The 18,420-nt window shown below is 47.2% G+C and overlaps 1 protein-coding gene across 1 annotated transcript in view; it reads left to right on the plus strand.

Moving 5' to 3' along the window:
• Positions 1-18,420, plus strand: part of MSANTD1 (Myb/SANT DNA binding domain containing 1) — a 68,240-nt gene that overhangs the window by 44,376 nt on the left and 5,444 nt on the right. Inside the window, exon 2 of the mRNA XM_073657229.1 lies at positions 8,594-8,866. Within this exon, the coding sequence (XP_073513330.1) occupies positions 8,594-8,866 (273 nt within the window). The remainder of the gene's footprint in view (positions 1-8,593; positions 8,867-18,420) is intronic.

The raw sequence follows: 18,420 nt of genomic DNA on the forward strand, positions 1-18,420 counted from the left end.
TTTACTTTTATAAGGATAAAGCCCTATGTGCGTTGTCTTTCATATCTTTTGCTATGGTGTGTTTCTTGGTTTTCATGATGTAATTTGATCCTTAATGTTCTGAAACAAACCTCCGAGGCCTTCACATTACAGCTGTAGTTATACTGAGAATAAATTATACACAGGTGGACTCAATTTACTAATTATGTGACTTCTGGAGGCAATTGGTCACTGAGGATTTTATTTAGGGGTGTCAGACTACAGGGAGCTGAATACAAATGCATGCCACAATACTCAGACTTATATTTTTAATATAATTAGAAAACCTTGTATAATTTCCTTTACGTTTCATAAATACTTGCTACTTTATGTTGATGTATCATAGAAATTTCACTAAAGTTTGTGGGTGTAACGTGAATAAATGTGGAAAAGTTCATGGGGTTGTGAATACTTTTTCAAGGCACTGTGTATATACAGTTGAAACCAGAAATTTACATACACTATATAAAAAGACACATGTTTTTATCAATATCTGACATGAAATCAGAATAATCCTTTCCCATTTTAGGTCAGTTAGGATTACCATCATTTTTAATATTTGCTAAATGCCAAAATAATGAGAGAGAGAGAATGTTTTAAGGCATTCTTATTACTTACTGCAAAGTCAAAGGTGTACATACATTTCATTAGTATTTGGTTCCATTGCCCTTAAACTGAATGTCTTGGGTCAAACGTTTGGGATATCCTTCCACAAGCTTCTCACAATAGTTGAACGGAATTTGGGCCCATTCGTCCTGACAAAACTGGTGTAACTGATCCAGGTATGTCGGTCATCTTGCTCGCACCTGCCTTTTCAGCTTTGCCCATAAATTTTCAATAGGATTGAGATCAGGGCTTTGTGATGGCCACTCTAAAACATTGACTTTGTTATCCTTAAGCCACTTTACCATTTTGGCAGTATGCTTTGGGTCATTGTCCAATTGGAAGACCCATTTCCGCCCAAGCTTTAACTTCCTGGCTGATGTCTTGAGATGTTGCTTCAGTATTGCCCCATAATCTTCTTTTCTTGTGATGCCATCTATTTTGTAAACTGCAGCTGTCCCTCCTGCAGCAAAACAACCCCACAACATGATGCTGCCATGTTGGGATGGTGTTCTTAGGCTTCCAAGCTTCTCCCTTTTTCCTCCAAACATAACGATGATCATTATGACCAAAACGTTCAATTTTAGCTTCATCTGACCACAGGATGTGTCTCCAAAAATTAAGGTCTTTGTTCCTGTGTGCATTTGCAAACATTAATCCGGCTTTTTTGTTTCTTTTTGAGTAAAGGCTTATTCCTGGCAGAGTGGTCTTTCAGCCCATGTTGATACAGTACTCGTTTCACTTTGGTTATTGAAACAATCTTACCAGCTTCCGCCATCATCTTCACAAGGTCTTTTGCTTTTGTTCTTGAGTTGATATGCACATGTCGGACCAAAGCCCGTTCATCTCTGGAACACAGAACCTATCTCCTTCCTGAGCGGTATGATGGCTGCACATTCCCATCTTGTTTGTACTTGCGTATAGTTGTTTGTACAAATGAACGGGGCACCTTCAGATATCTTGAAATTGTACCCAAGGATGAACCAGACTTGTGCAAGTCCACAATTCTCTTCCTGATATCTTGGCTGATTTCTTTACACTTTTGCATGATGCTACACAAAGAAGCAGTGTGTTTCAGGTCTGCATTAAAATACATCCACAGGTGTGTCTCTAACTCGGATGTTGCCAAAAACCAGAAGTTTCCAAACACATGACATCATTATATGGGCAGTCCAGAATTGTTTAAAGGCATAGTAATCTTAGTGTAAATAAACTTTTGACTTTGCAGTAAGTAAAAAAAATACCTTAAAACATTCTCTCATTATTCTGGCATTTGGCAAATATTAAAAGTTATGGTAATCCTAATTGACCTAAAACGGGAAAGGTTTATTCTGATTTCATGTCCGATATTGAGAAAAACATGTGTCTTTTTATATAGTGTATGTAAACTTCTGGTTTCAACTGTATATATACATATACTGTATATATATGTATGTATTGTGAATGGTCACGTTAAAGATTTTCCTATTTTCAAGCAAATCTTTTTTAACTCTTCACGACATTTGACGTACCAATACGTCATGGTCGGATAGGAGTTCCCGACTATTGACGTATGGGGTACATCATGGCAATCATGCGGCCACAGGAGCTGTGCCCGTGCGATTGCTGGCAGGAGTTCAGCTTAAATTAAAGCTGAGACTCGGTTGTCACTGCCAGGAGTGGTGCCCGCACTGCCCAGGACATTTTAACTCCCTAAATGCCGCGATCGATATCAATTGCAGCATTTAGAAGGCATGACGTCATTGCGAGGGCCTCAGGTCGTCAGCCTGCTATGACAAGCCTATTAGACGATGTTCAGGCTTCTGACAGGCATAATGCATTGTTATACATTATACTACCGGTCAGAGTGAAAAAAGTTAAGGTCCCATAAAGGGACTACGGTAAGTAAAAAAAAGTTTAAAATTTTTTTAATTTTTTATAAAAAAAAAAATAAATCACAAAATAAAGAACAAAAACAATGAAAAAATGTTCTACCAATAAATACACATATTTATGTAAATAAAATAAACAAAAAAAGTACACATATTTAGTATTGCGGCATCCAGAACAACCTAACCTATAAAACTGTCCCACTAGTTAACCCCTTCAGTGAACACCGTAAATTTTTTCAATAAAAAACGTGGCAAAAAACTGTGCTTTTTCATCATACCGCCAAACAAAAAGTGGAATAAAACGTGTTCAAAAAGTTGAATGAAAATAAAAATGAAATTGCTTAAAATGTCATCTTGTCCCGCTAAAAACAAGCCACCAACCAGCTCCATCAGCCGAAAAATAAAAAGTTCTAGCTCTCAGAATATAGTGATGCTAAAACAATTCTTTTTTCTATTAGATGATTTTTATTGTGTAAAAGCAGCAAAACATAAAAAAATTGTAAAAATGCGGTATCGCTGTAATTGTACTGAGCCGAAGAATAAAGCTGCCTTATCAATTTTACCACAGAGAAAGCGGCATAAAAAAAACCACAAAAAACAATTCCTGAATTGCTGGTTTTTGTTCATTCTGTCTCCCAAAAATCAGAATAGAAAGTGATCAAAAAATGTCATGTGCCCGAAAATGGTAACCATAAAAACGTCAACTCATCCCACAAAAAAAAAAAAAAAAAAGCTCTCACGTGCCTCTGTCAGAAGAGCTATAGAAAAGTGATAGCTCTCAAAATATGGCAATGCGCAATAAAAAGTGTTTTAAGTGGCAAACATAAAAAACTGCTATAAATCTGATATCGCTGTAATTGCACCGACCTGAAGAATAAAGTTGTCTAATTACTTATCCCACACAAGAAACGGCGCAAAAAAATAAATAAAACCAATTCTTGTTCATTCTGCCTCCCAAACATCGTAGTAAACTTCGGCACACATTTATCCTGCGCTCTACGCTGAGCACTTACACAGAGGTTTCCATGTAAATCTCTGAAATACATGATTCAGATGGAACCCCCAGTGGAAGATTCCCTATAATGAGGTAGATGGAGCACTGTGGATGAAGTCTGGCCTGTGATCAGGCGGTGTCCATCTTTTTGGGCATGCATAAAAGCGCGGTCGACCACAGTTTTGTGGACTTCTGAAAAGAAGGACACCACTGAACAGGGGCCAAAGTAACTGTAACTCTGCTGCCTCATTATATTGAATGGATCCCTCGGGGGTTTCATCTGAATCATGTCATTCGGAGATTTAGATGGATTTAGATGTAAGTGCTCAGCGTAGATCATAGGATAAATGTGATCCAAAATTTTATGTAAAATGTTCGCAACAAAAGCTTCAACTCAATCCACAAAAAAAAAGAAGTCCCAACTCAGGTCCGTCATCTGATAATGGAAATATAGGGGGTTTCCACGTTACCGGTAGCACAAAGGCTCTGGAAAAATGAAATGGCTACTCGCCTCCCAAACGCTTAATTTAAGCGTGCATGTCTCCAGAAGCACAAACTGGGCATAATGTACTGGGCCCTACAATCTATGGGCACTACACTGGCAGATTTGCAATTTTCACTCAGCAACATCCACTGCTGCTTGTTTCTGGAAAACACACATGGAGTTCAAAAGTCAAAATCATCACTACACCTGTATATAAATTCCCAGAGGGGTATAATTTCCAAAATGGGGTCAGTTGAGGTGGAATTCTGCCCTTCTGGCACTTAGGGGCTATATATATTTAGTCCACAAACTATTCTATGATAATTTGTTCTCCAAGTGTCAAATAGCTCTCTGTCCCTCCTGAGTCTCACCATGTGGCTAAGCAGTACTGTAAAGCCACATATGGGGTATTGTCACTTTCAGCTGAAATTGTGTAACAAATTTTGGTACCATTTTTACCCATTTCCCGATGAGAAAATGTAAAATTTGGGGATAAACCAACATTTTTTGTGGTAAATATGTAATAATTATTTCTTCACTTCCCAATGGTATAAAAGACTGTGACACACCCGTGGTGTCAATATGATCACTGCACCCTAAACTGAATTCACTGAGAGGTGTAATTTCTAAAATGGGGTCATTTGTAAGTGGGGTTCTGCTGTTCTGGCACCTCAGCGGTTCAGCAAATGTGACCTGGCATCCACAAACCATAACAGCCAGATCTGCACTAAATTATGCTGCTCCTTCCGTTCTAAGCTTTCCACTGTGCCTGAAAAGTATTTCCAGATTACATGTAGGGTATTGGAGCACTCAGGAGAAACTGCACAACACACTGAGACGTCCATTTTTTTCCTATTAGCACTTATAAAAATTAAAAACTTGGGGCTAAAACAACAATTTAGTGGTAAAAATGTAATTATACTTTATTCATCGCCCAATGGTATAAAATTCTGTAAGGCACATGTGGTGTCAATGTGGCACCCCTGAGGGTTCGACCGCCACAGGGATGATGCACTTCTTTAATGGAGTGTAGTGTTCCTCCTCTGAGGTAAGAACAGTGTGATGGTCAGGACTCCACCTCCACATCCAACACCACATTTCTCCACCAGAGGGGGCTAGAATGCATTAAGTGCTGCCCTCCTGGTTACAGAGAGACTGGGGAACCAAGAGTTAGGGGAACCATTTAGTGGGTGAGGGTGGAGGAATCACATTTTAGTGACACTTTAAATTTCATATTTAATAAAAAGCCATATTTAGTTCTTGGTCTTTGAACTGTGAATTACTGTGATCTCCCACCCTGAACGTGGATCCTGTGTGGACCTGCAGCGGATGGAGACACAACCCTCGTACCTTGGCCTTGGGTCGAGGGGCAGGTTGTAGACAATGAATGTCTCAACCCGGTCAAGGACCACGACCAAGAAGGCCCGGAGCTTAGGAGTGTAGCTCCACCACAAATGGATCCCAGGGAGGATGCAGACGGAGCGGTATACGCCACCTGTCCTCGCCAACCTGATCTATTCAGAGGGATTCCGGCTGCAAGAGGGGTACAGGCCCCCGACACCCGACCTTGCTACTCAATGTCCATGGTCGTGGAAGCCCGGTAGGCCCTGAGGATCCCATCGGGTATCTGAAGGAGCGGAGCTGCCACCCGTGCCCTTTTTCTGAGAGGAGTTCAGAGGGAGACCCGGCCTATCCACACACACAGACAGGAAAGGACCCGGTCTGAAGTCTAGGAACACTCTGGTGCGGGGTCCTGATTTAACACTGGACTTACTCGGAGGTTGTCAGACCCCCTTCGTCTCTGGTGGCCGCAGAACTCCGCGAGGAGCAGGGAGTCGCCTTCCTTCTGCCATCTCTTGTGTGAGTAAAGCCTTGGAAGTTCACCCCTATGGCCTCCGGACTTTTTATTCTGCGCTACACCGCACTACGCAGACTTCTAGACTACAACCCCCGTCATCCTGTCCCTCTGCCCTGAGGCCTTGCTCCGCCTGTGGGGAGTAGTAACAACGCCGGCTGCCCTAACACCGGGCCTCAGCGGACTGCAGCAGCGCTGGTGGCCTTCACCAGGTGCCACAGGTGGCGTAGTCGAAATCAGACACTCAACCCGGATAAGCCCATACCACCGTACCATCCTTCTTTTAATGTGACGGCCCTGGGCACGGAGCGGGTCCGGGCCACAGCTGCACCCCATCTCTCCATCACAGGACCCGACTCCGAGTCCCCCATCTCCCAGAGTAAAGAAAAGGGCTTTCGAGTAGAGGCGTCACATCAACATGCTAACTGCACCCCTAGATTAATTCATTGGGGGGGTGTAGTTTGTAAAATTATGCTGGGTTTCTGCTGTTCTGGCATCCTAGGGGCTCTGCCAATTTCACATGGCACCATCAAACCATTCCAAGAAAATCTGAACTCCAATATTGTGTTTCTTCCCTTCTGAGCCTTCTACTGTGTCTCAAAAGTAGTTTTCGACCACATATGGGGTATCAGGGTACTCAGGAGAAATTGTGTAAACAATTATACAGTCCGTCTTCTCATATTATCCCTTTTGAAAATTAACAACTTGGGGCGAAAGCAACATTTTAGTGGAAAAAATATATACAATTATATAGTTATTCAATTCTGTGAATCGCCTGAGGGTTAAAAATGCTCACTATACCCCTATATGAATTCCTCAAGAGGTTAGTTTCCAAAATGGGGTCACTTATGGGGGTTTCTGCTGTTTTGGCATGCCAGGGCCTCTTCAAAGGTGACATGGCATCTAAATCTATTCCAGCCAAAACTGCGCCCCAGAATTCAACTGGCACCCCTTCCTTTCAGAGTCCTGCCGTGCGCCCAAACAGTAGTTTTCCACCACATATAGGGTATCTGTGTTCTCAGGAGTAATTGCACAACATATTTTTGGGTCTATTTTGTCCTTTTACCCTTGTGAAAAGGAAAAATCTGGGGCTAAAGCAACATTTTTGTGGGGAAAATTATTTTTTTTTGTGGCGAAAATTTTTTATTTTTTTATTTTCATGGCTCAATGTTATTTGTGATGAGCGCAAGTGCTCATTACTCAAGTTTGCCTACAGAGTATCGCGAGTATATATCAGGCAATCCCCACATATTTTGTGGCTGTCTAACTGTAGCAAAACATGCGGGCGGCGGTGACTCAAACATGTCACTCAAACAACCGCGATGCTCGGTGCATACCCGTGCATCCTAGACAAACTCAAGTAATGAGCACTTGCGCTCATCACTAAACGTTATAAAATTCTGTGAAGCCCCTGTAGGTTCAAGGTGCTCATCACACATCTAGATAAGATCCTTGAGGAGTGTAGTTTTCAAAATGGGGTCACTTGTGGTGGTTTCCACTGTCTAGGCACATCAGGGGCTCTCCAAACGCGACATGGTGTCCGCTATCGATTCCAGGCAATTTTGTGCTCCAAAAATCAAATGGTGCTCCTTCCCTTCCAAGCTCTGCCGTGCAGCCAAACAGTCGTTTTCCTCCACCTTTGGGGTATCGGTGTAAACAGGAGAAATTGCACAGCAAATTGTATGGTCCATTTTCTCCTGTTACCCCTGTGAAAATTAATAATTTGGGGCTAAAGCAACATTTTTGTGGGAATAATGTGATTTTCTATTTCCACGGCTCAACGCTATAAAATTCTGTGAAGCACCTGCAGGTTCAAGGTGCTCACCACACGTCTAGATAATTTCTTGAGGGGTGTAGTTTCCAAAATTTGGTCACTTGTGGTGGGTTTCCCCTGTTTAGGCACATCAGAGGCTCTGCAAGCACAACATGGCGTCCACTGTCTATTCCAGCCAATTTTGCGCTCCAAAAGTTGGAGGGTGCTCCTTCCCTTCCAAGCTCTGCCGTGTGCTTAAACAGTAGTTTTACTCACATATGGGGTACCGGCATACTCAGGAGAAACTGTACAACAAACTGTATGGTCCATTGTCTCCTGTTACCCTTCTGAAAATGCTACATTTGGGGCTAAATCAATATTTTGGTGGGAAAAAGTAAAATTTAAATTTTTTCCTGCCACATTGTTTTAATTCTGTTGAAGCCCCTAAAGGGTTAATAACATTATTGAATGTGCTTTTCAGCACTTTTAGGGGTGTAGTTTTTAAATGGTGTTACTTTTGGGTATTTTCTGTCACATAGTACCCTCAAAGTCACTTCAAAAGGAATATGATCACTAAAAAAAATTAGTTATACTTACTTTGAAAATCTATTTTCCAGCCTAATTTTAAGATGATATTTTTGAGCCCAACTCGAGCAGGTACAAATAGCATCCTTGACAATTTTACGCTATTACTCTAATTTTATGTGTATGTTAATTGGCTTAAAGAGAGCAAACTACAAATAAAGTAATAATATTAATTAGTAATTCTATATTTGATTGTTAATACACGCTGCAGTGAGAGCAAGGAGGAGCTGTCTTCAACACTTGTTGCCAGTGATGGATCCTGTGTTACCTTTCGCTTGCCAACTTAGCTTTTCTTGAAATCTTGCCTGTGATTATAATGAAACTACTGAAAAGCGATCTCTGCAATGAGCATCACACCAGTCTGTACTTTTTTTTTTTAAATGGCAAAATTATTTTTTTTAATGGTTTATTATGGTTCATCTCTCTATAGAAAACTGAAATGTATGGCCGACGGAGAGTCCATTCCTCCAGATTGGCCATATTTTAAGACCATAGATCGGATCCTGTCCAAACTACCAGAACAAAGTGATGGAAAGTTACAGCCGGGACCTTCTACGTCGCAAACCGAGGCTTCTCAGTCCCCGTCTACAAAGTCCACCCCCCTCTACCTTCCATATAACCAATTCACATACGAAGAGAGAGAAGGTTGCTTTGAAGACGACAATTCAGAGAGCTCAACAAGTCTGCAGTCCTATAAACTCAGGTATAGACATGTTGAATTATTATAGAAAGTCTCTATTGTTTCATAGGTCAGTAATCTGGTCATCCACCTACATGGACATAAACATCCTTAAAGAGACCGTCCACCCTGTGACTCTAAAGTGATTGTAGACCTTATGTATGATCTTCACCGTACTGGGTGCCTTCCTTTTGCCTCCTGTTGCTTGAGATCGCCTTTCTTTTCTTCCTGCTTCCAAGATGGCGACTACAGTAGCATGGGGAAAGTGGTAAGTCTAAGTCAGGGTTTTCTTGTCTCCAGACTTCCATCTGGTCCAGACTTACCACTCTGTTCCCCATGGCACTGTGGTGGCCATCTTGGAAGATGGAGGAAAGAAACAGAGGGGGCAAAGGGAGGCAAATGAATGGCACCAGGTAGAGGAACTATACAGGAAAAATCTATACTCACTTTTTCATCCCAGTGTAAAGAGTCCATTTTTAGGCTAACAAAGTGATTCATCAATAGTGGCATTTTGCGTGCCAGTCTTTCTGAAAGGTGTGCTAGAGTAAGATGCACAAAAGTCATAGAGAGGCATCAGCCATGGTAAGAACTAGAGACTAGAGAACATTTTTGTAGTAATTTCAACCACTTTTGTGGTGCAAATTGCGAAGAATTTCTTAACCACGATCAACCATGGGCCCCTGCTCACTAAGCGTTGCCCACTTTTCAAACTGTTAGATTACCCCTCCAGGGTCATCGTGTCCAACCCCCTGCTCAATGCAGGATTCACTAAACTATCTCAGACAGATGTCTGTCCAGCCTCCTGTTTGAAGACTTCCATTGACAGAGAGCTCACCACCTCTCGTGGTCGCCTCCTGTTCTACTCATAGGTCACTCTTACTGTCAAAAAGTTTATTCTAATATCTAATCTGTATCTTCTCCCTTTCAATTTCATTCCATGTGCAAATGAGAATAAGGATGATCCCTCTACACTGTGAAATCCCTTCAGATATTTGTAGACAGCTATTAAGTCTCCTCTTAGTCTTCTTTTTTGCAAGCTAAATACTCACAGATCCTTTAACCGTTCCTCATAGGACATAGTTTGCAGACCGCTCACCATCCTGGTAGCTCTTCTCTGAACTTGCTCCAGTTTTTCAATGTCTTTTTTTTAAATGTGGTGCCCAGAACTGGACACAGTATTCCAGATGAGGTATGACCAAGGAAGAGTAGAGGGGGATAATTACTTCACGTGACCTAGATGTTCTGCTTCTTTTAATACATCGCAGATCTGTGTTTGCTTTTTTGCTGCTGCATTACACTGTTGACTCATGTGCAGTCTGTGATTTATTATTATACCCAAGTCTTTTACAAACGTGCTGTTGCTTAGTTTTATTCCTCCCATTCTGTAGATGTCAGTTTTTTTGGTTTTTTTGCCCATATGTAGAATCTTGCATTTCTTCCTGTTAAGCACCATTCCATTAGTCGCTGCCCATTGTTCAAGCTTATCTAGATCCTTCTGAATCTTTTCTGTCTTCTCTAGTGTTAGATATCCCTCCTAGCTTTGCATCATCTGCAAATTTGATTAGTTTATCTTCAGTTCCCTTATCTAGATCATTTATAAAAATGTTGAACAATACTGGGGCCAGGACAGAGCCTTGTGGTACCCCACTTGAAACACTCTTCCAATTGGATGTGCAACCATTTATTACCACAATTTGAGTACGATCACTGAGCCAGTTATAAATCCACCTAACCGTAGGCTTGTCAATACTATACTTGGTAATTTTTTCAATAAGGATAGTATGATATACTTTATCAAATACATTGCTGAAGTCGAGATATACTATATTTACAGCATTTCCCTGATCCACTCAGTCAGTGATTCCAACATAGAAGTGACGCGCCCCTGGGCCTGCTATGTCGCGCAGCGTCTCGCGCACGGGGGCTTACCCGGAACCGGATCAGATGAGGGTTGTAGTCTCCGAGTGGCGGGGCCCCGGTCCGTGCCCAGGGAGTCAAACTCAGTGTGTGGCAGTCTTGATAGGTGTTATTTGAGTGTCGACTACGCCACCCGTTGATTTGCAGCTATGGAGCTGCCGCTGCAGGGCAGACCGCTGAGGCCGGTGTAGAATTGTGCAGCGTGATAGTATAACCCCCAACGGGAGGGGTATGGCCTCAGGGCAGCCGACGTGGAAGATGGGGGTAGCAGGAACCACTCAGAGACGGTGCGGTGTAATTCAGGGTCTTTACTGGTAACAACGATAGACCCTCCCGGAGTACTTGCTAGCGAACGGGGCCTGGTCAGTCCTTGAGCAGATGGGATCTCCCCTGGCCAGGCGGAGTTGTAGGCCTCCCAAACTGACTGTACTCTTCTGGCTACCTTGCTAGAAGCGGATATAAGTAGCCCACGTCCCTGAGTGTGCCGTGTGGTGCTCACCCGTATGGCCGGTGACTCGGGGCCTTCTAATGGCTTCCGCTCCACGATGGCGGTGCTGGTCCCACGCGTGTGACCTTGCCTTCGGGTTTCTGGGCCTGAGGACCTGAAATCCCCTGCCGGTCGGCTTCTGCTGCTGGGTAAGAGTTAGTCCCCACAGCCTCGGACACCGGGTCCGGTAAGAAAGCTTCTCAGTCAGGGCGAGCTCTGCAGCTGCCAGCCCCTGACTCGTAGTAGTATTGCTCCCACTGAGCTTCTGCTGTTTCTTCCTATGACTGTTTCTCGTCTCTACTCTCCTTGACTCCTAACCTTGCCTCAGCCCCGGGTTTATATAGGGGAAGTTCTTCCCCTCCCAAGACTGGGCAGTCCCTGACCAAAGGACCTCCCACCTGCTCTCAGACATAACATTACATTACTGTGGAAACCAGACCCCTGGGGTGCCACATTCCCCCCTAGTGAAATTTAGTACTCCGGGACTAAACATATTTTAGAAAAACATAACAAGATATAACAACAATAATAGTACAATAAGAAGAAACACATAAAGGTGGTCACGGCATGTCCGTAACCGGGTGTAGTCTTTGAAGAAAAGCAAGGTGTCCATTTCACCAAAACAGGGAGACGTAACCAGGTAGGGGTTTGTCCTGCCCCGAGTCCTTAACAGTCTTTAGTCCGTCCTGGGTTACGCTCCAACTATGTACAAAGGATTCCCGGTAAATCCACCAAGGACTCCTACAAATAACTAGAAACACAAAATTATACACAAGCAACAATACACAGGTAAACATAAATAAAACAATTTATACACTTCAAATCCTCCAACGTGCGGGTAACTGGCCTCTAGTGGCTCTAGTGGACCTACGGAGCTGACTGTCTAGCCCTGAACTACAGGGTGTAGGAGCTGTCAAGGGTAAACTGGGCAGCTGTCTACCGGCTCTTTGGCTCACTAGGGATATGGCAGGCTCACTGCAAGCAGAGGGTTGATCCTCCTGGTCTGCGGGTGTGGGGTCTTCTGCCTCCTGGACCGGCTGTTCTTCCAGCTCTACCTGTTGCTCCGTAGGTGCTTGGGATGCTGGTTGGAGGAAGGTGAGTACGGGTACCACAACTGCACCATTGACTTGAGTCCAAGACCGAGGGAAGTCCCCGAGCACAGTACTAACCATATCTTCCCTTTCCTCTACGGGTCGATGGTCTTCTTGTTCCTCTTCAGGGTTCCTCAGTTGTTCGGGACACTTCTTCAGGTGGTCCCGGGATACAATGGCTGTGGTTTCCCCTCCGTCTTTACTGATGGTACAAACCTTCGGGTTCTCGTGGCTTGAGGGCAGTACGGTGTACGGGTCCTTCTCCCACTGGTCGTCCAACTTGTGGAGCCGTCTCTTCCTCTTCAAGACCTGCTCTCCGGGTACCAGGGGAACAGCGGGAGCATACTGGTTGTAAGTTTTCTCTTGTCTTTCCCTAGCCTGACAGAGACTTCGCTCCACGCTCTCCTGTACTGCTGCTGCCTCTCTGTGTCCCAGTCTGCTTCTGGTGAAGTGTCCTCGGGTGTCAGGACTCCCATCTCCAGGTCAACAGGTAGCTTACCAGGTCTTGCCCTCATCAGGTAAGCCGGGGTACAGTTAGTGGAACCTACCGGGATGTGGTTGTATAGGTCCACTAGGTCGGGCAACCTCTCGGGCCACAGACTGCGTTCTTCCAGGGGCAATGTTTTTAGAAGATCTATCACCACCTGGTTCATTTTCTCACAAAGTCCATTAGTTTGCGGATGATAGGGTGTCGTCCTTATCTTCCGGCAGCCATACAGAGTGCAGAATTCTTGGAAGACCTCCGCTTCAAAGGCAGGTCCCTGATCCATCAGCACTTGGTCCCGGTACCCGTGTGGACGGCAGAAGTGCTGCTGGAAGGCTCTAGCTGCTGTTTGAGCCGTTAAGTCCTTGACGGGGACGACAACCAAGAACCGGGAGTAATGATCCACGATGGTTAACGCGTAGACGTAGCCACTTCTGCTTGGGGTCAGTTTTACATGATCCAAGGCTACCAGTTCCAACGGTTGCCGGGTGACGATGGACTGCAGGGGAGTCTTCTGGCTGGCACGGTCCTTCCTTCTCAGGTTGCACGGGCCACAGTCTCTGCACCACTTCTCAATGGTTCCCCTCATGCCTACCCAGTGGAATCGCTCGCGCAGCAGGAACTCCAGCTTCTTCCACCCGAAGTGTCCAGCTCCGTCGTGGTATGCCTCCATCACCATGGCTGCGTCTCTTCGTGGCACCACTACTTGCCAGAGTAGTTCATGCGTCCGGGAGTTAACCATTCTGCGGCACAACTTCCCCTTGTAAAGGAACAGTCGACTCTTCTCTGCCCATAGTTGTTTGGCTTCCTCCGGAGCGTCTGGTTCAAGGCAAGCCTCCAGGCGAGTCAGCATCTCCTTCACCAGTCGGACGGCAGGGTCGCTGTCTTGCGTTTCCGCCCAGTTGTAGTGAGGTAAGGGGTTCAACGTAGCAGCCTGCTTACTCCTTACCCGGTGGGAATACTGGATAGTCCCATGACGGTGGAACGCAGGGAGTTCAACTTCTTCCAGTCCCTCCGGATCTTCTCCTTCGTCCGGCAGGTTGGGCATCCTGGACAGGGCGTCCGCGTTGGTATTGGAGCGTCCGGCCCGGTATTTGATTGTGAACTCGTAGTTGGACAGACAGGCCATCCACCTTTGTTCCAGGGCACCGAGTCTTGCCGTGTCCAGGTGTGTCAACGGGTTGTTATCCGTGTACACGGTGAACCGGGAAGAAGCGAGGTAATGCTTAAAGCGCTCGGTGACTGCCCATACTACGGCCAGGAACTCTAGCTTAAATGAGCTGTAATTCTCGGGGTTCCTTTCGGTGGGTCGCAGCTTTCGGCTGGCGTAGGCGATTACTCGTTCCTTCCCCTGCTGGATCTGGGACAGTACGGCTCCTAGCCCGATGTTACTGGCGTCGGTGTAGAGGATAAAGGGCTGGCTATAATCTGGGTACGCCAGGATTTCGTCCCCCGTGAGGGCCATCTTCAGCTGGCGGAAGGACTCTTCTTCCAGCTCCTCCCATTTGAAGGGCGGCTTCTGGTTCTTGGCCTTCCGGGACTGGCCTATCAGGAGGTCCTGCATAGGAGCTGCCTTTTTAGTGAAACCGGGAATAAACCTTCGGTAGTAGCCTACCAACCCGAGGAACTGCCGCACTTCTTTTACGCTGGAGGGGCTTGGCCATTCCTTAATTGCGGTGATCTTATCAGGGTCGGGAGCCACTCCGTCAGCGCTCACCACGTGTCCCAGGTACTGCACCTTTGGTTTCAGGAGGTGACACTTGGAGGGTTTCACCTTTAGGCCGTAACTCGCCAGAGCTTCGAACACTTCCGCCAGGTGTTTTAGGTGGTCCTCATACGTCTTGGAATATACGATGACATCGTCCAGGTACAACAGGACCGTCTCGAAGTTTCTGTGGCCCAGACAACACTCCATTAGTCGTTGGAAGGTTCCTGGTGCGTTGCAGAGTCCGAACGGCATGCAGGTGAACTCGCTAAGTCCCATCGGGGTGGTGAATGCGGTCTTCTCCCGGTCCGCCTCTGCTACAGGAACCTGCCAGTACCCGCTAGTGAGATCCAAGGTAGAGAAGAAGTTAGCAGATCTTAAAGCAGCCAATGACTCCTCTATCCTTGGTAAGGGGTACGCATCCTTGTGTGTGATACGGTTGATTTTCCGGTAATCTACACACATCCTCATGGTGTTGTCTTTTTTTCTGACTAAGACTAGTGGAGCTGCCCAGGGGCTACAGCTATCCCTGATCACCCCAGCCTCCTTCATGTCTCTAAGCATCCCCTTGGCGTGTTGGTAGTGGGCAGGGGGTACGGGTCGATACCTCTCTTTTATAGGAGGATGGTCTCCCGTGGGGATGTGGTGTTCTACCCCCTTGACTCGCCCGAAGTCTAACGGGTGTTTACTGAACACTCTCTCGTACTCTTGAACCACCCGATAGACTCCTTGTTTCTGGTGTGCGGGAGTGGAGTCAGTACCCAGATGTAGTTGCTGACACCAGTCCTCCATGTTTTTCTTAGAGCCGTTACCTTCCTCCGGGTGAGATGGAGGCAAGGGTTCCACAGATTGTATAGAATTTTGGTTAATGGTATATAATTTGGCTAGCGTGGCATACCGGGGCAGGTACACTTCCCTCTCCCCGATATTTATTATGCGAACGGGCACCCTCCCATGGCGTACATCAACCACCCCCGTGCTGTCAAAATGGTGGGCCTACTGTCCGAGTAAACTGGTTCTACCATTGCCTGGTAATCCCTACCTCTCAGACCAATAGCTGCCCGGCACCAAATCATCATTTCACTTTTTGGGGGCATGGCAATAGGAAAAGGGTCACACATTCTTACGCTACCAATCTCACCGCCGGAGAGTTCCACCTGTTGCCGTCGCATCAGTGCCCGGATCTCTTTCTGGAGCACCCGCTGCTCGCCGGAGCTGGCGTTCTTGGCAACCTGCTGTAAAAGGAAAATCACCTCTGCAAGACAATTTTCAATTACATTAGTTCCTAGAGTTATTTTTGGGTGACTCTCATGTTTGTCAATATCTACAATGATCAGTCCCTGTGCTGCCAGTTCGACTCTACCGATTTTGATGGTCACCTCTTTAAATCCGATCTGTGGCACGGGCTGGCCATTGCTGGCGATGATACTCAAGTCGTCGTCAGGGTAGCGGGTAATATCCGAGTCATTCCAGTACTGCTTAAAGAGCACGTACGGGATGGTGGTGACCTGTGACCCGGTGTCCAGTAGGGCACTCATAGGAATGCCATCCAGTACCACAGGCAAGACTGGACGTCCTCCCACATATCTGTCGCGCCAGTTCGATGGGCCTGGTGATCTTTTTCCTGGGGGTTGGCCCTCTACCCCAGGTTGTGCCCGTTTAAAGAACAGTACCTTGCCATATGTCCGGGTTGATTGCAGCGGCGGCAGATGGGTCGTCCGTCTTCGCTGTATCGGTCACTGGGTCTTCCTCTGGCCGGTGGGGTCCTCCTTGGTCGACGCCACGGGATGTCCTCCGGTCCGGATGCCAGCTGGATCTTCCCTGGGGTGGAAACCTGTAAAGACTGCACAGTTCGGGTTAGCGCAGCAACGCTTTTAGCTAGCTCTTGGACCTGATGGTGCAGGTCTGGAGCCGGGTCATTGTTCAAAGCCTGCGCATCAGCCCCCACAGGCCCTGCCGACAAGGGCGCCGCCTCCTGGTGGTAAGTGATAGCTGGGTGCCTGTGGGTCACAACGCCAACCGGTGCCGGTTCTCGGAGCACCCGGATGGCTCTGTCCTTGAACTGTGCAAAGTCCAGATGAGGATTCTGTAAGGCCATTGCCCGCAACTGGGTTCGGTGGGCATTGCAATATAGTCCCTCTATAAATTGTTCGGTCAACAGCCTGTCCTCGTTTCCCACGCCGTCAGGGTCGGTCTGCTTAATGGCTCTCAGGGCCTCTTGTAGGTTTAGTGCATAGTCCCTTATACTCTCATGTGCTCGCTGCTTGCACCCATAGAATCTAAGCTTAATCTCTGCTGAGGTGCGGGTATCAAAGGTGTCCCTCAGCCGGGTTAGTATCCCTGCGACAGTCCTCCTCCCAGGTGGCCAGGACTTTACCTCCCTTTGGGCTGCCCCGGCTAGTTGGGCCACCAGGATGCTCACTTTTTGCTCCTCTGTGAGGGGGTACACCTGGAAGAGGCTATCCAGCTTTTCTTTAAAGTCATTCAGGGTATGTGACTCCCCTGAGTACTGGGGTAGCCAGGCTGCTCCCGGGATATAGGGCATGGTGAAGGGCATAACTGCAGCAGCGGTGGCGCTGGCGGGGGTTGAGGCAGTGAAGCTCTCCTCCGCATCCGACATCTTCCTCCCCCCTAGTGGACCGTGGCCTACCTTGAGATGATCCTGTTCCGTAGGCCGCGGCTCCGCAGTAGATCGTCAGGGTTGAGGACCTTCCGTCGCGCTCCGGTGACGTCGGCGTCTGCTGGGCTCCTTCCAGGACCTTACGCAACGTCCGGACGTGAGGCGGGGCTTCAGTTCTCACGCGCTTTCGGAGTCCACGCCCCTCTTCTTCCCGCGCGGCGTCCTCAAGATGGCGTCCAATGGCGGGAAAACTCCACGGATGGCGGGAAGAAGGCCGAAGATGGCGCCGGATGGCAGGAAAACTTCGCGGATGGCGGGAAGAAGGCAGAAGATGGCGCCGGATGGCGGGAAACCTCACCACTGGTAAGTTTGAACAGTCTTTGCTTTTCAGGCACGCAGTACCCGGTGGTTGCGGGCACAAAATCCTGCCGACTACGCCAAAGTTGACGCGCCCCAGGGCCGGCTATGTCGCGCAGCGTCTCGCGCACGGGGGCTTACCCGGAATCGGATCAGATGAGGGTTGTAGTCTCCGAGTGGCGGGGCCCCGGTCCGTGCCCAGGGAGTCAAACTCAGTGTGTGGCAGTCTTGATAGGTGTTATTTGAGTGTCGACTACGCCACCCGTTGATTTGCAGCTATGGAGCTGCCGCTGCAGGGCAGACCGCTGAGGCCGGTGTAGAATTGTGCAGCGTGATAGTATAACCCCCAACGGGAGGGGTATGGCCTCAGGGCAGCCGACGTGGAAGATGGGGGTAGCAGGAACCACTCAGAGACGGTGCGGTGTAATTCAGGGTCTTTACTGGTAACAACGATAGACCCTCCCGGAGTACTTGCTAGCGAACGGGGCCTGGTCAGTCCTTGAGCAGATGGGATCTCCCCTGGCCAGGCGGAGTTGTAGGCCTCCCAAACTGACTGTACTCTTCTGGCTACCTTGCTAGAAGCGGATATAAGTAGACCACGTCCCTGAGTGTGCCGTGTGGTGCTCACCCGTATGGCCGGTGACTCGGGGCCTTCTAATGGCTTCCGCTCCACGATGGCGGTGCTGGTCCCACGCGTGTGACCTTGCCTTCGGGTTTCTGGGCCTGAGGACCTGAAATCCCCTGCCGGTCGGCTTCTGCTGCTGGGTAAGAGTTAGTCCCCACAGCCTCGGACACCGGGTCCGGTAAGAAAGCTTCTCAGTCAGGGCGAGCTCTGCAGCTGCCAGCCCCTGACTCGTAGTAGTATTGCTCCCACTGAGCTTCTGCTGTTTCTTCCTATGACTGTTTCTCGTCTCTAC

The sequence above is a fragment of the Phyllobates terribilis genome, unplaced genomic scaffold (genome assembly GCF_046119375.1).
Source record: "Phyllobates terribilis strain yellow unplaced genomic scaffold, ASM4611937v1 Scaffold_1__5_contigs__length_1240528914, whole genome shotgun sequence".
Taxonomy (NCBI): Eukaryota; Metazoa; Chordata; class Amphibia; order Anura; family Dendrobatidae; genus Phyllobates; species Phyllobates terribilis.